At 29.8% G+C, this 18,613-nt stretch overlaps 2 protein-coding genes across 2 annotated transcripts; one reads left to right on the top strand and one right to left on the bottom strand.

Annotated features, from left to right (window-relative positions):
* Positions 1-91: 91 nt before the first annotated feature.
* On the top strand, positions 92-2,611 carry LOC149061003 (uncharacterized). Its single transcript, XM_089230804.1, has 3 exons — positions 92-593; positions 924-1,278; positions 1,330-2,611. Exons 1-3 carry the CDS (start codon positions 92-94, stop codon positions 2,609-2,611), a joined length of 2,139 nt encoding a protein of 712 aa, XP_089086930.1.
* A 10,351-nt stretch (positions 2,612-12,962) lies between these two features.
* Positions 12,963-17,155, bottom strand: LOC149061002 (uncharacterized). Its single transcript, XM_089216280.1, has 3 exons — positions 16,680-17,155; positions 14,370-14,517; positions 12,963-13,930 (listed from the first exon to the last, which is right to left on the bottom strand). The coding sequence occupies exons 1-3, from the start codon at positions 16,852-16,854 to the stop codon at positions 13,306-13,308; spliced, it is 948 nt and encodes a 315-aa protein (XP_089072406.1). The 5' UTR covers positions 16,855-17,155; the 3' UTR covers positions 12,963-13,305.
* Between the last annotated feature and the right edge of the window lie 1,458 nt (positions 17,156-18,613).

Here is an 18,613-nt window from a genome sequence, read left to right as displayed (position 1 = left end):
CTTAAGAATAGTTTATACACGTGCTATAAAGAAGCCACCTTCTGGATCTGGAGTGAATAATAAAAATAAGACGTGGTATCTTTCAGAAAATATGAGTTTTCTAAAACCATATATTAATATTACTTTGGACAAATCATTACCCGGAAATTTACCATCACCACCTAACAACGAGGAATTTCAAGAATTTGAAGAAGAAAACCCAACCGAAATAAACAGATCGGATATACGCAATGACATTGAAAATCCCACATACGATGTTTCGTCTTGTAGTATTAGTGCAGATACTACCAAAACTACCAGCCAATATACAATGGGGCCTCCAAAGAAAAAGAAAAAAACACAAGTTGATACTGCAGACGATTGCATAATCAACTACATTCAGTCAAAGTCAAATAAACCACCAAATGAAGATAATGCGAAAAAACTTTTTTTATTAAGTCTACTTCCAGATTTAGAAGAAATGAGTACAGTGCAATTCAGAGCTTTCAGACGCGATGTGGGCAATCTTATTGACAGAACACTTGGACAATCACTAACACCATACTTGACATCTAACAACTATCAAACAACTTTTCAACATGCTATTAAAATGTGTATTTTTATGTCATAACAACCAACTAGAAAACAGAATTCAAATCAGGGCTTGGAACCTTTATGATTTTTTCGGTTTCGGTTCCAATTCGGTTCTTCAAAAAAATAAAAATTCGGTACCGGTTTCGGTTCCGGTTCTTAAAATTACAGAATTAAGGTTTCGGTTCTGGTACCGGTTAATACCGGTATTTAGAGGTTAATTTTTTTTTTCAAAAAGTAAAATACTCCGTCGTCGAGATGGAAAACTTTCGTAGGTCATCGAGTGAGTGAAATACAAGAGCTATCATCCGTATCACAATGGAAACACGTAAATACGAATGAAAATCCCGCAGATATTGTTTCTCGTGGATGCTCATCATTGCAAATAATCGACTCAAGATTATGGTGGAACGGTCCAGAATGGTTACAAGCCGAAAAGTCAGATTGGCCGAAAACAAATTGCAGTCTGAGTGAGGATAATATATTAGAAGAAAAACCCGTAACTAAAATAATTATGTTGACCACACGTGATACTTCATTTTTGAACAAATATTCTACACTGTCCAAGCTAGTAAGAGTTATCGCCTATTGTTTGCGATTCAAAAATAATGCAAAGCCGAACTCCAAGAAGGTTAGTGGAAATCTTCTTTTCGACGAACTTGAATATGCTACTACTGCCATAGTTAAATTGGTACAATCGAACGCATGGTAAAATGAATTAAAATGTTTAGCGAAGTCGTTACCAATAAAAAATAATAGTCCATTAATACGTCTTAAACCGTTTTTAGATGAAAATCACGTCATTCGCGTGGGTGGTAGGCTAAGAAATTCAAGTACACTAGACATTTTTCAAAAACACCCCGTAGTACTACCAGCTAACAGTCCGTTTACACGTTTAATATTTTCCAATGAACACGACAAGTCTATGCACGGCGGACCGCAATCGATATTAGCACGTATACGTCTTAGGTATTGGCCTTTGAACGGACGCAATATTGCCAGAGCGGTTGTTCAACGATGTGTAAAATGTTTCAAGTACAAACCAATAGTCGTTCAACCAATTATGGGCGACCTACCTAAAGATCGTGTGGAACCTGCTAGAGCCTTTGCAAAATGCGGTGTAGACTTTGCTGGACCTGTATACGTGAAATCGAGTTTACGTCGCAAGGCGGCAACTAATAAGGCATATATTTGCGTGTGGGTGTGTTTTGTAACTAAAGCTATTCATATCGAATTAGTAGGTGACCTAACTACGGAAGCTTTTTTAAACGCGCTTAACCGATTTTTTGATCGACGTGGTGTTTGTAGCGACATATACTCCGATAATGCGACAAATTTTGTCGGCGCTAATCGACACTTACAAGAGTTAAAACAGCTATTTTTATCTGTTGATCATCAAAATAAAATGCAAACTGCACTTAACAAGATCGGAGTAAACTGGCATTTTATTCCGCCCCGGTCGCCCCATTTTGGTGGACTTTGGGAAGCGTCAGTTAAGTCCGTTAAATCGCACTTATATAAGACATTAGGCAACGCATCTCTAACATATGAAGAGCTATATACTGTGCTTGTACGCGTAGAGGCAATCTTAAATTCCCGTCCTCTCACTCCGATATCCACCGATCCTACAGATCTCACGGTTCTCACACCTAGTCATTTTTTGATTGGTGATAATTTATCCGCGTTACCCGAACGTGATGTATCTACCACGCCCCCGAACAGATTGACAAGGTGGAAAAGGGTAACTCAGCTCACACAACAACTTTGGCGACGTTGGAAGCACGAGTACCTAAATCAACTACAAGTACGGGACAAATGGTGCCATTCGAAGGGTCCCTCTCTCTCCACTAATACCATTGTTCTGCTCCGTGATGACAAACACCCTCCACTACATTGGAAGATTGGTCGAGTCATAGAAACCCACAAGGATTCAGATGGAGTCGTACGAGTCGCCACCGTCCGTACTAGCGAAGGTGTTTTCAAACGTGCGGTAAGGATACTGTGTCCTTTACCTTTCGAGGGCAATGTTAAGTTGACGTGACCTGTTCCACAATCGTAATATTTACCATTTATATTTTATATACTTATTCAGTTTCAGATTTTATATATATTGTTCAATCTTTAATCGCTAAATTACTTAATTATTTATTAATTGTTTTAATTGTTTGTAAAATTTAAATTTATATTTCTACTGTGAATACTTATATTTATTATCTATCTACGCTGTAATTATGTAAATTTTAACATTTGGTTTACCAGTCCACGCGTAAAGACCGGGAGTTATTATTATATCATGTGTTTATTATTATTATTATTATTACCATGTAAAATTATATTTTTTATATTGAAACAGCACAATGTGTGATTTCAAGGTGGGCGGTATGTTCGATCCTATCGCGATAGATATTCGTCGCAATAATCATCGACGATTTAAAATAAGATAGTATTATTATTTATTATGATATCTGTATGTGGAGGTACCTACCGCCACCGATAACGACCAGTCACCGTTCAATCGTCGAACATACAGTCCACACTTGCCCTTAAACGCGTGGGCTTTCGTTTATATTAAAATAAATCTAGAAATAATCGGAAACGTGAGTTACTTCATTAATTTCACATCCAACAGTGAGTATTTTAGTACTAATAAAAGAACCATAATTTATTAGAGTGTGTTTGGATGATTTAAGTATTTAACCTTGAATACAAAAAGTTTACGTGCACGTGCACTTTCCGAGTATCCTTGCACAAGTGTAATATCTTTGGAAAAAATGGTAATATCTACGTATAATTTTGTCTTACGGACTAGACAGTGTTTTCACAAGAGTGAGTACCATGTAGGTCTATTAATATTAAGTAGTATATTATTGTTGAATAAATGACAACTAATTTTTTCCATTGCCAAAATAAAATTCAATTCATTTTAATCAACCCACAATTCTAAAATAATTTAATGTAGTACATTAAATTATTTTAAAAGTAAGCTACTAAGTGTCAGGTATAACTGTAAAAGTATGCAAATTAGTAAAGTAACAACAAGTAAGGGATGCATGAAATTAGCCCTTCCTCGGTTCCATCCCTTATAACTTCATTATTGTTTACTTGCAAACTCTTGCTAATTACTTGCATAATTATAGCACTATTGACTTTAAAAGGCTGGGCACAAAACTTTGAAAGCTCGTCCTGGCTGAATAACTTACTTGCAAACTCTGAGAATGGACTTGCAAATTCTTGCTAACTGTAGGAAATGTTTTAAAACCTGTTTGGAGTTTCTGGGTTGACTTTGAAGAGCTGGGCACAAAACTTTGAAAGCTCGCCCTGGCCGAATAACTTACTTATCAACTCTGAGAATGGACTTTCAAACTCTTGCTAACTGTAGGTAATGTTTTAAAACTGGTTTGGAGGTTCTGGGTTGACTTTGTAGGGCTGCGTGAAGTTGACCCTGCAGTATCATTATTTCCGATAACTTCCATAATTTGAACTTGCAAATTCTAAAAATAGTCTTGCAAATTCTTGCAAATTACTTGCTAACTCTGAGCATAATTTTCAAAATGTTTTAACATAGTTGAAGGGCCAACTTCACGTACGTGCCGTGTAGACTCCGTCTCCGTGCGGCACTGCAGTAGCGCTCCGGGGAGTAAAATCAAGAACTACTTGTGGGTTAACACTAAAAGTATTGAGTCGACCGGACGATGTATTTCGTAATTTCGCTCCCATTAATTAATATTTTATTTGTTTTTACCTAATATAATATTTATTACCTTATAGTATATTATGCAATATGATTATCGACTATACTCTATACTACTAAATTAATATTATTTAATTTATCATAAGTATAGAATTAAGAATTATGAATACCAAAAGAAAGTAAAAGTTATCAAAATTGTATACAAACTAGCTGTATCACATAGGTAATATACTAATAATATTCATTCAATACCTACAGATTTTATTCTTTTTTTCATTATTTGTATGAAACTATATAACTTATACTAGGTAGTTCCTATTATTTAATGATTATCTGGTTTATCAAAAACAATAATTTACCATCATACACTTGATTAGAAGTAAATATTATTCCCTATTTAATTATATTAAATTAATTGGATAGGTATAAACTATAAGACATAAGTACAAAATTTAAAATAGTATGTATTTTTTTTACATAAATTATTGTACATTCGAACTTTAAGTATTTAGTTATTAGTAATAATAAATGAATAAAATATTTATATTATTACTACAGTGGAGAATAATATTGTACAACTACTATTTTGTGTATAACTATATTTAACTACACATTATTAAATTTAGCCCAATACCGTGCCACTTTCACATATTTTATTCGTGAAAGAAAATCCAAAACTGAAGAATGATCCTAACATTAAAATTATTCTAACAATAAATCTATGTTTATAATGTTTATTTTGTATTTTGGTATATTATTTTCAATAACCTATGCAGTATGCAGTCGTACTCGTATTTCACCACTGCGTGACCTCCGTGTTGTAGTGTTATAATCAAATAATCTATTAATTTAAAATGTCTACCAAAAAAGACTGGAATCAAGACCAAATTCTGAAACTTATTGATTTAGTGCAGCAAAGTGAGAATATTTAGAAACCAAATCACAAACTATACAGAAATCGAATCCGAAGGACAGATTCAATCAATGAAATAGCCAACATCTTGGGTGTTTCACAGCAAGTAGTTGACAAGAAATGGAAAACTATACAGTCCCAATTCCGCATGGAACAACATAAAGTGAAAAAAAAAATCTGGCGCTGGAACCGATGATAATTACACAAGTTCGTGGTATTTGTATAAGCCATTAAGTTTTTTGACAGATAGAAATAAACCAAAAAATACTAGAGACACTTATGATGCACAGGTAATAACAACATTATTTGAATAATTATTTAAAAAACAATGAATTGTTAGTTTTACTTGGTAAATATTTAATATTAAAATAGTTAATAAACAAATACTACAATAGTTAAAAATTAAAAATACAATTTAATTTATTCGAATTCATCTTGCCAATAAATACGCCCTGTAGTTGCAAAATAATGAGCAAATCTTTCACGAGTTTCGTGTACAGCTGCTGCTGATTTTCGTCCACATTTCTTCATAGGTAAAAATGACGTGGTTTCCGACGAATCACTCCTCCAAGTTCCTTTTTTTAAAGTTTGGTTAGAAGTCTTCGGTGTCAAAAATATCTGGTGGACAATATAAATTTTTTGACGACTCACTCCGTCTTAAAAAATTATGCAAATGAACGCATGCCAAAACAATAGAATTTATTTTTTCGGGTTGTAGTAATGACGGTTTCCTTAAGACTCGAAAAACTGAAGCCATTATGCCAAAAGTATTTTCAACGACACGTCGTGCCCTTGATAAACGATAATTAAAAGCTCGCTGTGGTGAACCTCGTAAATGAGTCCCGGAAAAAGGTTTCATTAAATTGTCCTTCAATGGAAAAGCATTATCGCATACAAAAACATAAGGAGATTTTTCTTGTTGTCCTGGAAGACGTGCTTTTGGCGATGGTAAGTTTAAAGATTCATCGTAAATTTTTTTTGCCAAGATGGAATTATTGAATCCGCCTCCACCTGATATCCTACCTTGACACCCAACATTTGCAAAAATAAAACAATAATGGGTGTCCACTGCAGCAAGTAGAACAACACTAAATGTCCCCTTGTAATTGAAGTATTCAGTGCCACTATTAAAAGGTGCTTGCATTACGATGTGTTTACCATCAATGTCACATACACATTGCGGAATATTCCATAATTCATTATAGTCATTTGCTATTAATTCCCATGCACTTGGTGAATTAGGCATCTAAAAATAATTTTAATGTGTTATAGTACATAGCAAAATATTATTAAAATAATGTAGCAAATTATTATATAATTTTCTGTGTTACCTCTCCTGCACTACCAACCAAGTAAAAAAAAAATTATTTTTATTCTATATGTAGTTCAATAAATGCATTGCTATATTTTAACAATATACAATTTACATTGAAAATTGCAGTGCATAATACTTAATATTTTATATAAGCAGGTACATAAAAAAAATATACAGAAATAAACTAAATTTTTAGTAATATTTATCCTTACTTACAATAAAACAATATTTAAATAAGTATAACGTGTTCCTACATAAGTTATATTATATTATATTGTCACACATTTAATGATTTTTTTATATTTTATAGTATTAACTATTAGGTTATAAAAAATCATATTATTCGTATAATTTTTTTTATTCAGTTCATATATGGTCCTAAACTCCTAAACGTAATAATGACTTATTATTTTTTATTTTAATTAATCTAAGATTTTGAGCGGAGAGATAAATGTATTGATTTTACAATAATTTGTGTTTTTATATTTATTTATTTGTTTATTTTGTGTGTCTGTGTACACGATAAGTTGTCGAAATAATGCTTCGATTTTCAACTTCAGTAGCTTTTCCGGAAATTTACACCATGTATTTATTTTATGAATTTCTATACTTGATAAAATTTTCAAAATATTTCAACAATTTTTAAGTTATTTATAGACATATGTGAAATTTTTCGTTTTTTATTCGTTTGAATACAATTTTATTCATTGGATCAAAAATCTTGAAAATTTAATACAGTTTTAAATTCAAAATTTTGACAACATTTATTTAATTAAAATTTACAAATTCTTTTGTTGTTAAAAATGTATAAAACGTTTAACTTTAATAGTTAAGGATTGAACATTTTAAACAAGTTTCCATGTAAGTAGTTTTATTTTGTAACACAAAAGATCTAAAAAATATACAAACACATTTTTTTTTTATAGTTACTTTAAATTCAAATTTGGATGGAATTATATATTAAATAACAATATTTTTGTAATTTAAAGTATTATTCGTGAATAGGTTCTTGAAATTTCTAGAGTATACTTTATATTCTAATTTTAATAGTTTATGCTGCTAATGACTTTTATGAATATGCTATAATTAATTGTATATACTATGAATGACTGAGTGATGGGTAGATAATGAATCTGATTTTATTGATTTGGAATTTATTTTATAGATAGGCTACTTAAATTTTTTTTTAAATAACAATACCTATAATTAATGTAGTATAAAATATCCAATACTGACAAACCGTCTCCGCTCAGAATCGTATAACTCTACAACAAAGGATTGTAGATACATGAAATTATGACTGAATTTTTAAGAGGACGCCACACGGGCAAACAAAACGGAGCAATGACCAAGAGAATGCGCTGTTAGGTGTTTTCTAGATCCGCAAGCACGCGACGCGACGTTTAAGCCGCGCCCACTGGCCACTACTCATTGTCGGCTGCCGGCCGACGACTGTGCTCATTCGGGAGAGATGTTTATTATTTTCTCGACCTCCGTTCTTGGCGGATCGCGTAAATTATTAAATTCATACACGTAAATGCATTGCCACCGTAATATTTTAAATATTCTCGCTTATCCACGTGTAGGTACCAACTTTTAATTAAAACCACTGTCTGCCCAATTTTGTACCCTTATATATAACAATATTGTGTAGGCTAGAAAATCTAGTTTCTACTGTACCTTTAATTGTTGTACGAACATTTGAAGTAGGTAATCGAGTTAATAATATTTTGCGTATAATAATTTACGATTTACATTTAGTGTGTAAGATTATCAATAAACATGCATATGTATTTATTTTTGTACTTACCAATATGCTCGAATGTAAGTATTATTGGAATTAAATTGGAAAACGAGGTAGGTTTAATTGTACAAATGGGTAGACATAACAAAAAGGTTAAGCGATCTATTGAGTTTGGGGGTACGGTATTAAAATGGATGTATGGAGTAGATTATGTTGACGTCTGACGATGTACAAACATATGATAGTTCGATCAATAAATTAGAAAACAATCAGAAAGATGTTATGCGTATTGTACATGATCAGATATCTATATTAAAAAGCACAATAATTAATCTCAACGATTCTGTAACAACATTTAATGAAAATAAAAATCATGTGTGCGCAAATAATGTGCGCCAATACTAAAAGCACAACTACGATTAAATATTATAGCTTAATATATATTTATATAATAATTACCTTTTTTTCAAAATACAAATGAAATATTAATATAGATAGAGGTAATTTATTAAAAACGTGTAGGTTGGGGTATCTGGGTATACTTTTCAAGAACACGATTTAATATTTATTTTTTATTTTTTATATTTTCAAGTATATGATCTGGATCTTGAATGTCAGTTTTGCACATCCTTTTAGGATACATTGGGTTGACTAATTCGGGAAGCAAGCACTTCAAATAATACCTATAAATGTAGTTAAAAATTAAGTGCAAGGTTGAAGTATAATATTAATAATAATAAAAATAATAATATATTATTATAATCATATTTGCATTTATTTTAAAATATATATTAAGTCTTACGTTTTTAATTTTTTAATTATATTATTCTCCCAAAAAGTTGCGTCATAATTAATTTTTTCTACCGCTATCCAATCTGGTGTATAAATTACAAAATAACATAAACTTCTTGTAGTAATATGCATCTGTCCTATAATTTGATAATAATATATATTGTCTGGGTTAATAATATATATTATCTTGGGTTAACCCATTAAGGACTAGCGTAACCGTATGGTAACACAATTATAGTTGTGTTTGAGTGCATGCTATTTTTAAACTTATTGGGTTATCCAGTTCCACGATAGTTCATATCGTCGATAATGACCCAGTGATTAATTTTATATATAAATATCGATAGTATATGCGAACGTTAAATATTTATCAACAAATTCAATTTAGTTTGAAAATTATTTCGTAAAGCATGGATTTCAATTTCGAGTAAGTAAATTAAATATGTTTAAAATATATGAATCAAATATAATTTGTATTTATACATATTCAGTATATTATAAGGATTAATATTAACTAAATAAAGTGTGATATTATCCAATATTGAATAAGTTATGAAAGTTAAAAGTTTGATGTTACCGTATGGTAACGCTAGGCGCCTGTACTACATATATTATTTATTTTTCAACAGAACTGGATTTTCGCTGTCTGAAGCATTAGACATTTTATATAATGATGACATAGATGCAGATGAGATATTTATTGAACCACCGGAACCGTGTGTTCAAACTGATGAAGATTCCGGAGATGAAAACAATGGTGAAGTTGACAATTTATCAGCACGACAATTACGATCTAAAGCAGAAATTAAATTAGCCAATAATAAGAGGTACGGCGGTATTGGTGATGATAACATTTATCCTGAAGAAAGTTTGAGCAGTAAATCTGGGACATCGAGTGAACAATATCAACATGTAAGCGTGAAAAGTACTGATGAGTGGATGAAAAAAATTAAAACTGGTAAGAAATCTTTTACGTGGATAAAAGGGGGAGATTTTGAAGAGCTTCAATTGAAGTTTCCTCAACCTGATTTTTCAAAGTATAAAAACTTATCTATAGTAGACATTTTTGAAACTTTTTTGGATTATGACATAATTAATTATCTCGTGGATGAAACTAGACGTTATGCACATTTTTTAAATTGTCCAGATCCACATATAACGCATGACGAAATTCGATGTTTTATTAGTATTTTATACCTTAGCGGATATTGGAGAAATTAATTCGTTTGCCGGCTATATGTTTATTTATAATTGCATTAAATTGTTCGCACAAGTTGTTATTTTTACTTTCTTACTTTTTATTTAAAACCAATACACCTATTGTTTGACAAGCGTTTACGACAGCTTCGTTAATTGGAATCATAGTTTCATTGCATATTTCGGAATACAAGGTTTTTTTGATATTACATACTCTGCTTTTAAAAGTGATGATGGTTTGAAACCCATATATGCTTTCCGATTGATAGACCATATCAATAAATGAACAATCAAACCCACCTACATGTCTTGTTTGTACTTGATCAATTAAGTATTTTATATCGACTATCCTTCGACCAGACAAAGTCCTAATATATAAAAATAAATATCTTCAATTAAAGATTATTAGGTATTTTATTTAACTAATTAAAAATATTACGAATAGGATGTTGATTCATCATTTTCAGTCACAACAGTTAACGAATGTGAAGATATACTAAAATCCCTAATAAATACAATTAAAATATTATTACAAATAAAATATAATATTTATAATTTTTTTATTATTTTGTATTTAGGAATACATAAAAATATTCAAATACTAACTTATAGTTGTTGTCTTGTTGAACTAGAACATCATTGTAATTATTTGAGTCTTTTTCATTAGAAGATAGCATATTTTCTCTATACAAATATTTATTTCTTATTATTTATTCATTTTTTTGTTGTTTTTAGATTATTAAATGCTTAGGTATGTTATTAAAAGATCTAATATATAAATCACACATATTTTTAGACTTACATAGCTGAAATATTTATGTTGGTTCCTTGAGTCGGAGAACTAATATCAACAAATGTATTATCCAATTGAACATTATTTTCACTAACATTGAAATTGGATATTGGTGTATAATCTTCTAATACTCTAGTATCATCAGTGATTAAACTGAAATGAAATTAGGACTTAGATACTCAAATAAAACTAATTATTATAAATCAATTATAATTTATATTTCAACAACAATATTATTAACGTTTTAGCTTATTGTATGATATAAAGCTTTCCTAGTACAACGTATGAATTGGGAACAACCATTTTAAACTTTGAAACTTTAATCTAACAGGTTTTTGGAATTTTTATATAATTTAAAACTTAGCCGTGCGATGAATTTATTGGTTTTAACGGGAGGAATACGATTCCGTACGTTTTTTTTTTTTTTTTTAACACGATTCCGCACACTTAATTGTTCATAGGAATACAATAGGAATTGAGTTCAACGTTGTCAAATTTATTAAAAATTAAAATAAACGATGTATAATATACATTGTATATGAATAAATCTAATTATAAAAAATAAATAATAAAAATAAATCTAAAAAAATTGTTATCTCATAGTCTGCCGTCATTACAAAAAAAAGCGTAAAATAATTTAACCCTCCACAGGCAAGGCTATAAATTCCAACAGACCAGACAAGGGTGGTCACGAGTGACCAATGTAATTTTATATTAGAAATAATCAAACTTTTTTATAAATTCTCTTTATTTTTACTTATCATAATTAATACTAACATGCATACTAAAGTATAATCAATGGTAATATATATATTTATAAAAAAAAAAAAAAACAACTTGAATCTATAAGTGGTTGAGATGACCAAATAGTTTCTTGGTCTTTTCCCAAAAAAAACTCACGATCTGTAAGCTGGAAGCTTACTGAGGTATAGCAGATAAGCAAAAATATATCAGGCAAACGATGGACTTATCTATAAAAGGGTAATGGATAATCCGGTGCATAGTATTTAGAGTCCCGCCACACCATGCGTTTCAGCGGGTCCGGGTAAACCGGATGCGTTTTGACCGGATGATTTTGCCTATGTCACATCTATGCGTTTTTGTTCCCGCCACTGCATTCCAAGTTCCAAACGCCACCACTAGTCCCCAAATTCGTCAATCACCTACGGCCAAAATTGTCATTACATTCAACGTCTCTACGCTCTCTGAGGTAGACCTAGATTACTTACGTAATTTATGCAGAAGTATTTTATTATATTACTTGTCAGTTATAACGTTATAGGTACGAGTATAATATTTAAATAGGTACCTACCTAATTAAAGTGTGTCAAAATTATTACATTTTTGTATTTTTAATTTATTTTTTGAACACTCCATAAATAAGTATACTATACTTGTATTTTATAAATGTGTTCAATCGTAGTTATATAATTAGTTTATATTAAATACATTTAAATATAGATAAAATGAATCGTCAAAAAATTAAAGTTGTTGCTGTAGCCGAAGCATTAGGCTTATTAGATCCACCGAAAGCAAAACGAAGGTATTGGGTACACCCATTAAATATGGATCGTGAGAAAATAGGCCAGTTTACGACATTTTTTGAAAATATTAGACAATATCCTGATAAATTCTATGAGTATTACCGTATGTCAATTTCAAGTTTTGATGAGTTGCTAAAAACTCTACGGCCACATATAACGAAAAATACCACAGAATTTCGTAATCCGATATCTGCTGAGGAACGTCTAACAATTACTTTAAGGTAAGTTTTTTTTTTATATTACGTATAAAAGTTAAGTTTTTCAACGTGATATATGTATATGATTATTAATAGTTAATAAGTTATCACTAATCATTTGTTATCAAAAATTAAAAATAATAATTTTTATTTTTTAAAATAATTTCTGTATTAGGTTATGAAAATACACAGACAAACAGTATATATTATAAGAAAAAAAAATGTAATACTTTATTTTTATTCAAAGATCAAATAATATTTAACAGTATAGTATAAATTATAACATTAAAATATAACAATCTTCGTTATTTAATTATAAAATATAAAAAATGAAACAATTTCTTGTTCTTAAAAAATTAAAAATTACATTCTTTTTTAACGTCATTAATACATAATAAGCGACATATAATATTTTACTGTATAATAAAACCTTGTTATTTTAATATTTATAAAAAAAAAATAAAAATGTCATGTTTGAATTTAAAAACTGAAATGACGCACCTTATTGCAATAAGTATAATTTAAATTTTACTTATTAATCATATACTGTTAAAATTTTTCAAACAATTCTCCACTAGTAGTAGGTTGTTGGGATTGATCAGATATATAAGTATATGAGCTTTTAGGATATGGTGTGGAATGTTTAGCATTTGGATTGAAATTAGATGAATATATTGGCAAGGGTTGTGGCATAAGATTATGATTTTCATTGTTCCCCATGCCGGGATTGAATGAAGGACATATATTTGAATATTGAGTTGGAATAGAGACATTCTGACTAGTGTTTTGACTAATGTTAAAATATGGTGGAGTTGATGGTACTTGATTAGATCCTAATGATACGTTCCTAAAATATTGTAGAGCCATGAGACGAAAATCTGTTTTTTGATCATAGTTTAGTCTTTTATAATCGGGTAATAAGGAATATAAAAATGCCTTATCAGGATCAGAAGTTACATCTTCTTCGGAAGTAGCTAAATTGCTTAGTAACTCTTTTTGAAATGGTGTCATCTTTTGTACCTTGGAACTATTTTGTTTTTTACTTTTTGGAGTTGAATATCTGTCAGATTGAGGTGGTATCATTTCACTATCTAAAACCAACTCGTAGGATGAATCTTCTCCACCGGTATTTTCCACTTGTTCTTGTACACTTTCATCGAAATTACCTGTCGTCCTATGAGCAAATAAAAAATAATTCATCTAGTTGTCATTACTAGTGAATAGTGATGTACGTTTTTATGAATATTTTGTGTTATGATCATTTTTAAAAATTAGAAAATTATGAAAATTTTATAATTTCTTATCAAATAAAACTAACTAGGTACTCTGCAGGGGCGTAACCGGAAATATTTATAAAAAAAAATTATGTAGGTACAAAATGTGTCACAGCGCAGTGGTCTGATCTAGGGGAATAATTTTTTTGGTAATTTTTAACAAAAACTGTGATTATTTTTGAATTCAAATTCAAAACTCAAAAATTATTTTTGTGTTTCAAAGTATTTTTAAAAATCTAAAATTTTTGAGTTTGATTGCATTATAAATATGTTTGTAATAAATATCTTTATTATATTAAATATACTTAAGATTATAATTTAGATTTATATATTCATTACCTTCTTTTTTTAATTATGTGCTGCAAGAACGTAAGTGATTCTGCGTATACATATTTTTTTCTTTTAGCACTATCGCCACTTTTACCCTGATTCATAAATTTTGAATAGTGGTCTCTAATATGTCTCCATTTGGCTTTCAGATCGGTCACTATAATAATATTAATTTATAATATTATAAATAATTAATCAAATCAGTATAAAATTGAATATTTACGTGGAGCCTTGTTTAAAATTTTTCATCCTTAGATAAAAATGTTGAACATTTTATAAATTTTTAACTACAAAATAATTATTAAATTTTAAATTTCATAAATTTTGTCAAAATTCTAAGTTTAAATGCTTATAAAAAAAAATTGAGCCTATGTATTTTTAATATTTTTCAATTGCTATTGTAACAATATATCCAGAGCTTAGTATTATATTTTCACGCATTTTTACCCAACAAATAAAAAAATTGTATTGATATTTATAGAATAAAAAACTACAAATATCCGTAAACAGCTCAAAATAAGTCAAAATGTTTTAAAAATATTATGCTGTATAGAAAATGCTAATATAAACATTCAGTCAGAGTTACACCAAAAACCAAAATCGATTTTGAGTAAAAATTCCCGTTATTCCTTAATTTTTCTTTTGTTTTTCACAGCGCTTTTAAAAACTACTGGAAAATGTTTACTTTTGACCCCCTAAAGTATTAACTAGATTCACTTTTTTATCAGAAAAAATACTGTTGAAGAAAATCTAAGCACTTTTACTATCCTAAAAAGTGATGACAGACACAAAAAAGAATAAAAGTATAAAATATAATATAGGTATATAAAAAAATACACATTATTTAAAATCAATACATTCATCGCTCCGGCTTATAGAATCTAAAAAATTAAATATTCGTAATTTTTACGTATTTTGTCAAAATCATAACTTCAGACGCTCATATACGTTATTGTGGATTTACGTTCAACTTTCTTTTTAATTTTAGCTAACAAAATTTAGAAACCTTGTAAACCTTGCAAGGAACCTATTGTATTACACATTTTAAAGTTTTTTATCGACATACATTTAAAAAAAAAAAATATTAATAATCTAAAATACTTAAGTTGAAAATATGGAATCATTATTTCGAAATCTTATCGTGTACACTGACACAAAAAAAAAAAAAATAATAAAAAAAAACATACACATTGTAAAATTAATGCATTCATTGCTACGCTAGAATGTAAAAACTAAAAAAAGCGACCCATCAAAATGTATTTGTTAATAATGTATTTTTTGTTTATTAGATATTTATCTACTGGTACGTGCTTCGCTGCATTAAAATTTGATTTTTGTGTGGGAAGAAGTACGATTGGAGTGATCGTAAAAGACACTTGTAAGGTGATATGGTCAATTTTAAATTCTAAAGAGATGCCTAAACCGACCAAAGAAGATTGGGTGGAAATATCAAATATATTTTATTCTAAAACAAATTTTCCAAATTGTCTAGGAGCAATAGACGGCAAACATATTAGGTGTAGAAATCCCAACAACTCCGGTTCGTTCTACTTTAATTATAAGAAGTATTTCTCTATCGTTTTGATGGCAATAGTTGATGCAAATTTGAATTTTGTTGTAATCGATGTTGGTTCATATGGTCGTGAAGGGGACTCCAATGTGTTCAAGGAGTGTGCATTTGGTAAACAATTATATGAAGGTAAATTGAACATACCAGAACCAGTTACTTTACCAAATACAAGTTCCAACCCACAACCATATGTGTTTATTGGGGATGAAGCGTTTGCTTTACATACAAACTTACTTAGACCGTACCCTGGACGTAACCTTACTGATTCCCGAAGAGTGTTCAACTACCGATTATCCAGAGCAAGGCGCACAGTCGAATGTGCATTTGGAATACTCGCGAATAAATGGCGTGTTTTACATACGGCCATTCAGGTGGAGCCAGATTTCACGGATGACATTATAAAAGCATGTTGCATACTGCACAACTTTGTTCGTAAAAGAGATGGTATAAATTATGAAGATGCTGAAACGCACAACTTAGAAGATATTGAAGCTCGTGGAACAGGGACTCGTTCGCATGGTGTTGAAGTGAGGGATTACTTTGCCAACTACTTTATGGGCCCAGGAGCAGTAGATTTTCAATATGACATGATTTGATTTTTAAATAAAAATATAAGTTTTAGAATAAAATTATTTTTAAATTTAAAAATATTTTAATAAATGTATTAAATAATGTAATTTACATGACATCATAATATAATAATTGTATACTGCAATTTAATAAATATAAATATAACTTAGAATCCTTACCTTTACTTTCTTTTGCATGTTCTTCAAGCTCACTCCAATCTTCAAACATGTACTCACCAATCGTATTCCAACTTTTTTGTTTTATATGCTTATCCATATAATCTTTGGATCCAATTTCCCATATGGAAGGGTTATTTTGGATACATGATATAAATTTATCGGTATCAAAAACCATTTTTCAAAATATAAATATTTATTTAAATATTTAAAAAATATGTCCAGGTAAAATATTCAAAAAACGCAGCGGATAAAACGCACAGTGTGGCATACACGATTTAAAATAATGTGTTTTGATGACTTGTCCTGCCGATTCGTTTCCCGCCCGACCGCAACATGTTGCGGTCGGTTCGCGGCAGGAATCGACCGGTCCCGACAAAACGCTCTAATATAGCACCTATGATTAGAAACAATGCAAGTTGTTGTTCCGGTCGACCGGATGCGTTTTACCCGGACCCGCCAAAACGCATGGTGTGGCGAGGCCCTTAATGTTATAATCTAGTTATTAATGTCTTATCTTAGTCCGGTCACCCGTGACCGGGCCTTGCCTGTAGAGGGTTAATAATATAAATAATTTTTTCAAAAAATAAAAATAGTTATCTCACAGTGAGCCGTCATTACAAAAAATAATTTAATATAATTTTTTCCCTTGATACACAAAGCCAATAGATGTAAGATATTTTATAATATTTTTATGTATTTTATAATTATTGAAATGTTGTATAACGTTATGTATACGTTTTAAATCGGACGATCCCATTTTATTGTGTATGTTTCTAGCAATTGAATTAATTTTTGTCATAGTTTCGGATTGTATTTCCATTAGTACAGATATTACTACATGCGTTGGTGGATGAGCACTATGAAATTGTCCGTTGTACATTTTATGAAAATTTTCTGCTCCATTTGTGGTTCTAAAAAAACAATTCTTTTCAATATCCTTAAATAAAATGTATTATAAAAAATAAAATATATAAGTTACCTTGGAGTAATTGAAGGTTCACATGCCCATATTGCAGGTGGGAATACACAACCAGGTTCTATGTACGATTTAAGTACGTAATCAGAAAATATATGGCCTTCACTTTCATTTGGACACGTGCTCATAAGTTCTAAAAATCCTTCTTCAACCTTTTCTAATGGGAGAAATGGTGGTCCAAAAAAAGATTTTAGCCAAATGCCTAATTTGTCTCCATCCATCAAATATGAAGTTCTTAAACTATTATGTTCTTGTATCTAAATAACAAATTTATGTGAATAAAATATAAAAATGAAGTAATAATATAAGTAAGCCTTTATTAACGAAAAATATTAATATACATTTCCGATTTTTAGGTGTATGAGGAACTGATGTCGAAATATTTGCTGCTGCTTTCTTACTAAAAACATCAATTTATGTTTATTCTACAGTTACAAATAAGTGGCAAATATTCAACAGATATATGGACTTAAAGAAAAAAATAATGATGAACGAAAAGTGAATTTATATAAGGAACGTTAACAATGTACACTATGATGTAGTTATGGATGTGTAATTATATAAATTATTTTATACAACTATTGTATAACTTATTTTATTAAACTTATATTTTACAAAATTTTAAAACAATTAAGTTGATTTCAGAAGTATTAATAATTAATTACTATTTTTTTCTATAACACTTTTTTAATCAAAAATGCTGAACTTTTATATATCTGCATATCAAATTTGTTATAAATCGAATTATGTGGTATCAAATTGGGAGAATTGGTAGTGATCCAATAGTTATCGGTGAACAAGTCGACCCCACCTACGAGAAAATAAACGTTTATAAATACCGTTGACATTGGCTCTAACATCATGTAGTACAGTACCTAAACGTTTCCATGTTTTTGGAGGTTCAGATTTCAGATCATAAGTAAACAAGATCCTAATCGAGTTTTGCTTCTGTGATTAT

This window comes from Diuraphis noxia, unplaced genomic scaffold (assembly GCF_037042655.1).
Source record: "Diuraphis noxia isolate RWA-SAM2 unplaced genomic scaffold, SU_Dnox_SAM2 contig0001, whole genome shotgun sequence".
NCBI lineage: Eukaryota > Metazoa > Arthropoda > Insecta > Hemiptera > Aphididae > Diuraphis > Diuraphis noxia.
Note: the sequence above shows the minus strand (reverse complement) of the source record. Positions and strands in the feature narration are given on the sequence as shown.

Excerpts from the sequence above, each read along its gene's own strand:
- LOC149061002 (XM_089216280.1), bottom strand. The coding sequence starts at position 16,854 with ATGGTTTTTGATACCGATAAATTTATATCATGTATCCAAAATAACCCT. Across the intron at positions 14,518-16,679 it reads ACATGCAAAAGAAAGTAAAG|TGACCGATCTGAAAGCCAAA; the intron begins GTAAGGATTCTA and ends ATATTATTATAG. Across the intron at positions 13,931-14,369 it reads CACATAATTAAAAAAAGAAG|GACGACAGGTAATTTCGATG; the intron begins GTAATGAATATA and ends ATTTGCTCATAG.
- LOC149061003 (XM_089230804.1), top strand. The coding sequence starts at position 92 with ATGAGTTTTCTAAAACCATATATTAATATTACTTTGGACAAATCATTA. Across the intron at positions 594-923 it reads TCAACATGCTATTAAAATGT|ATATTGTTTCTCGTGGATGC; the intron begins GTATTTTTATGT and ends AAAATCCCGCAG. Across the intron at positions 1,279-1,329 it reads TTGGTACAATCGAACGCATG|TCCATTAATACGTCTTAAAC; the intron begins GTAAAATGAATT and ends AAAAAATAATAG.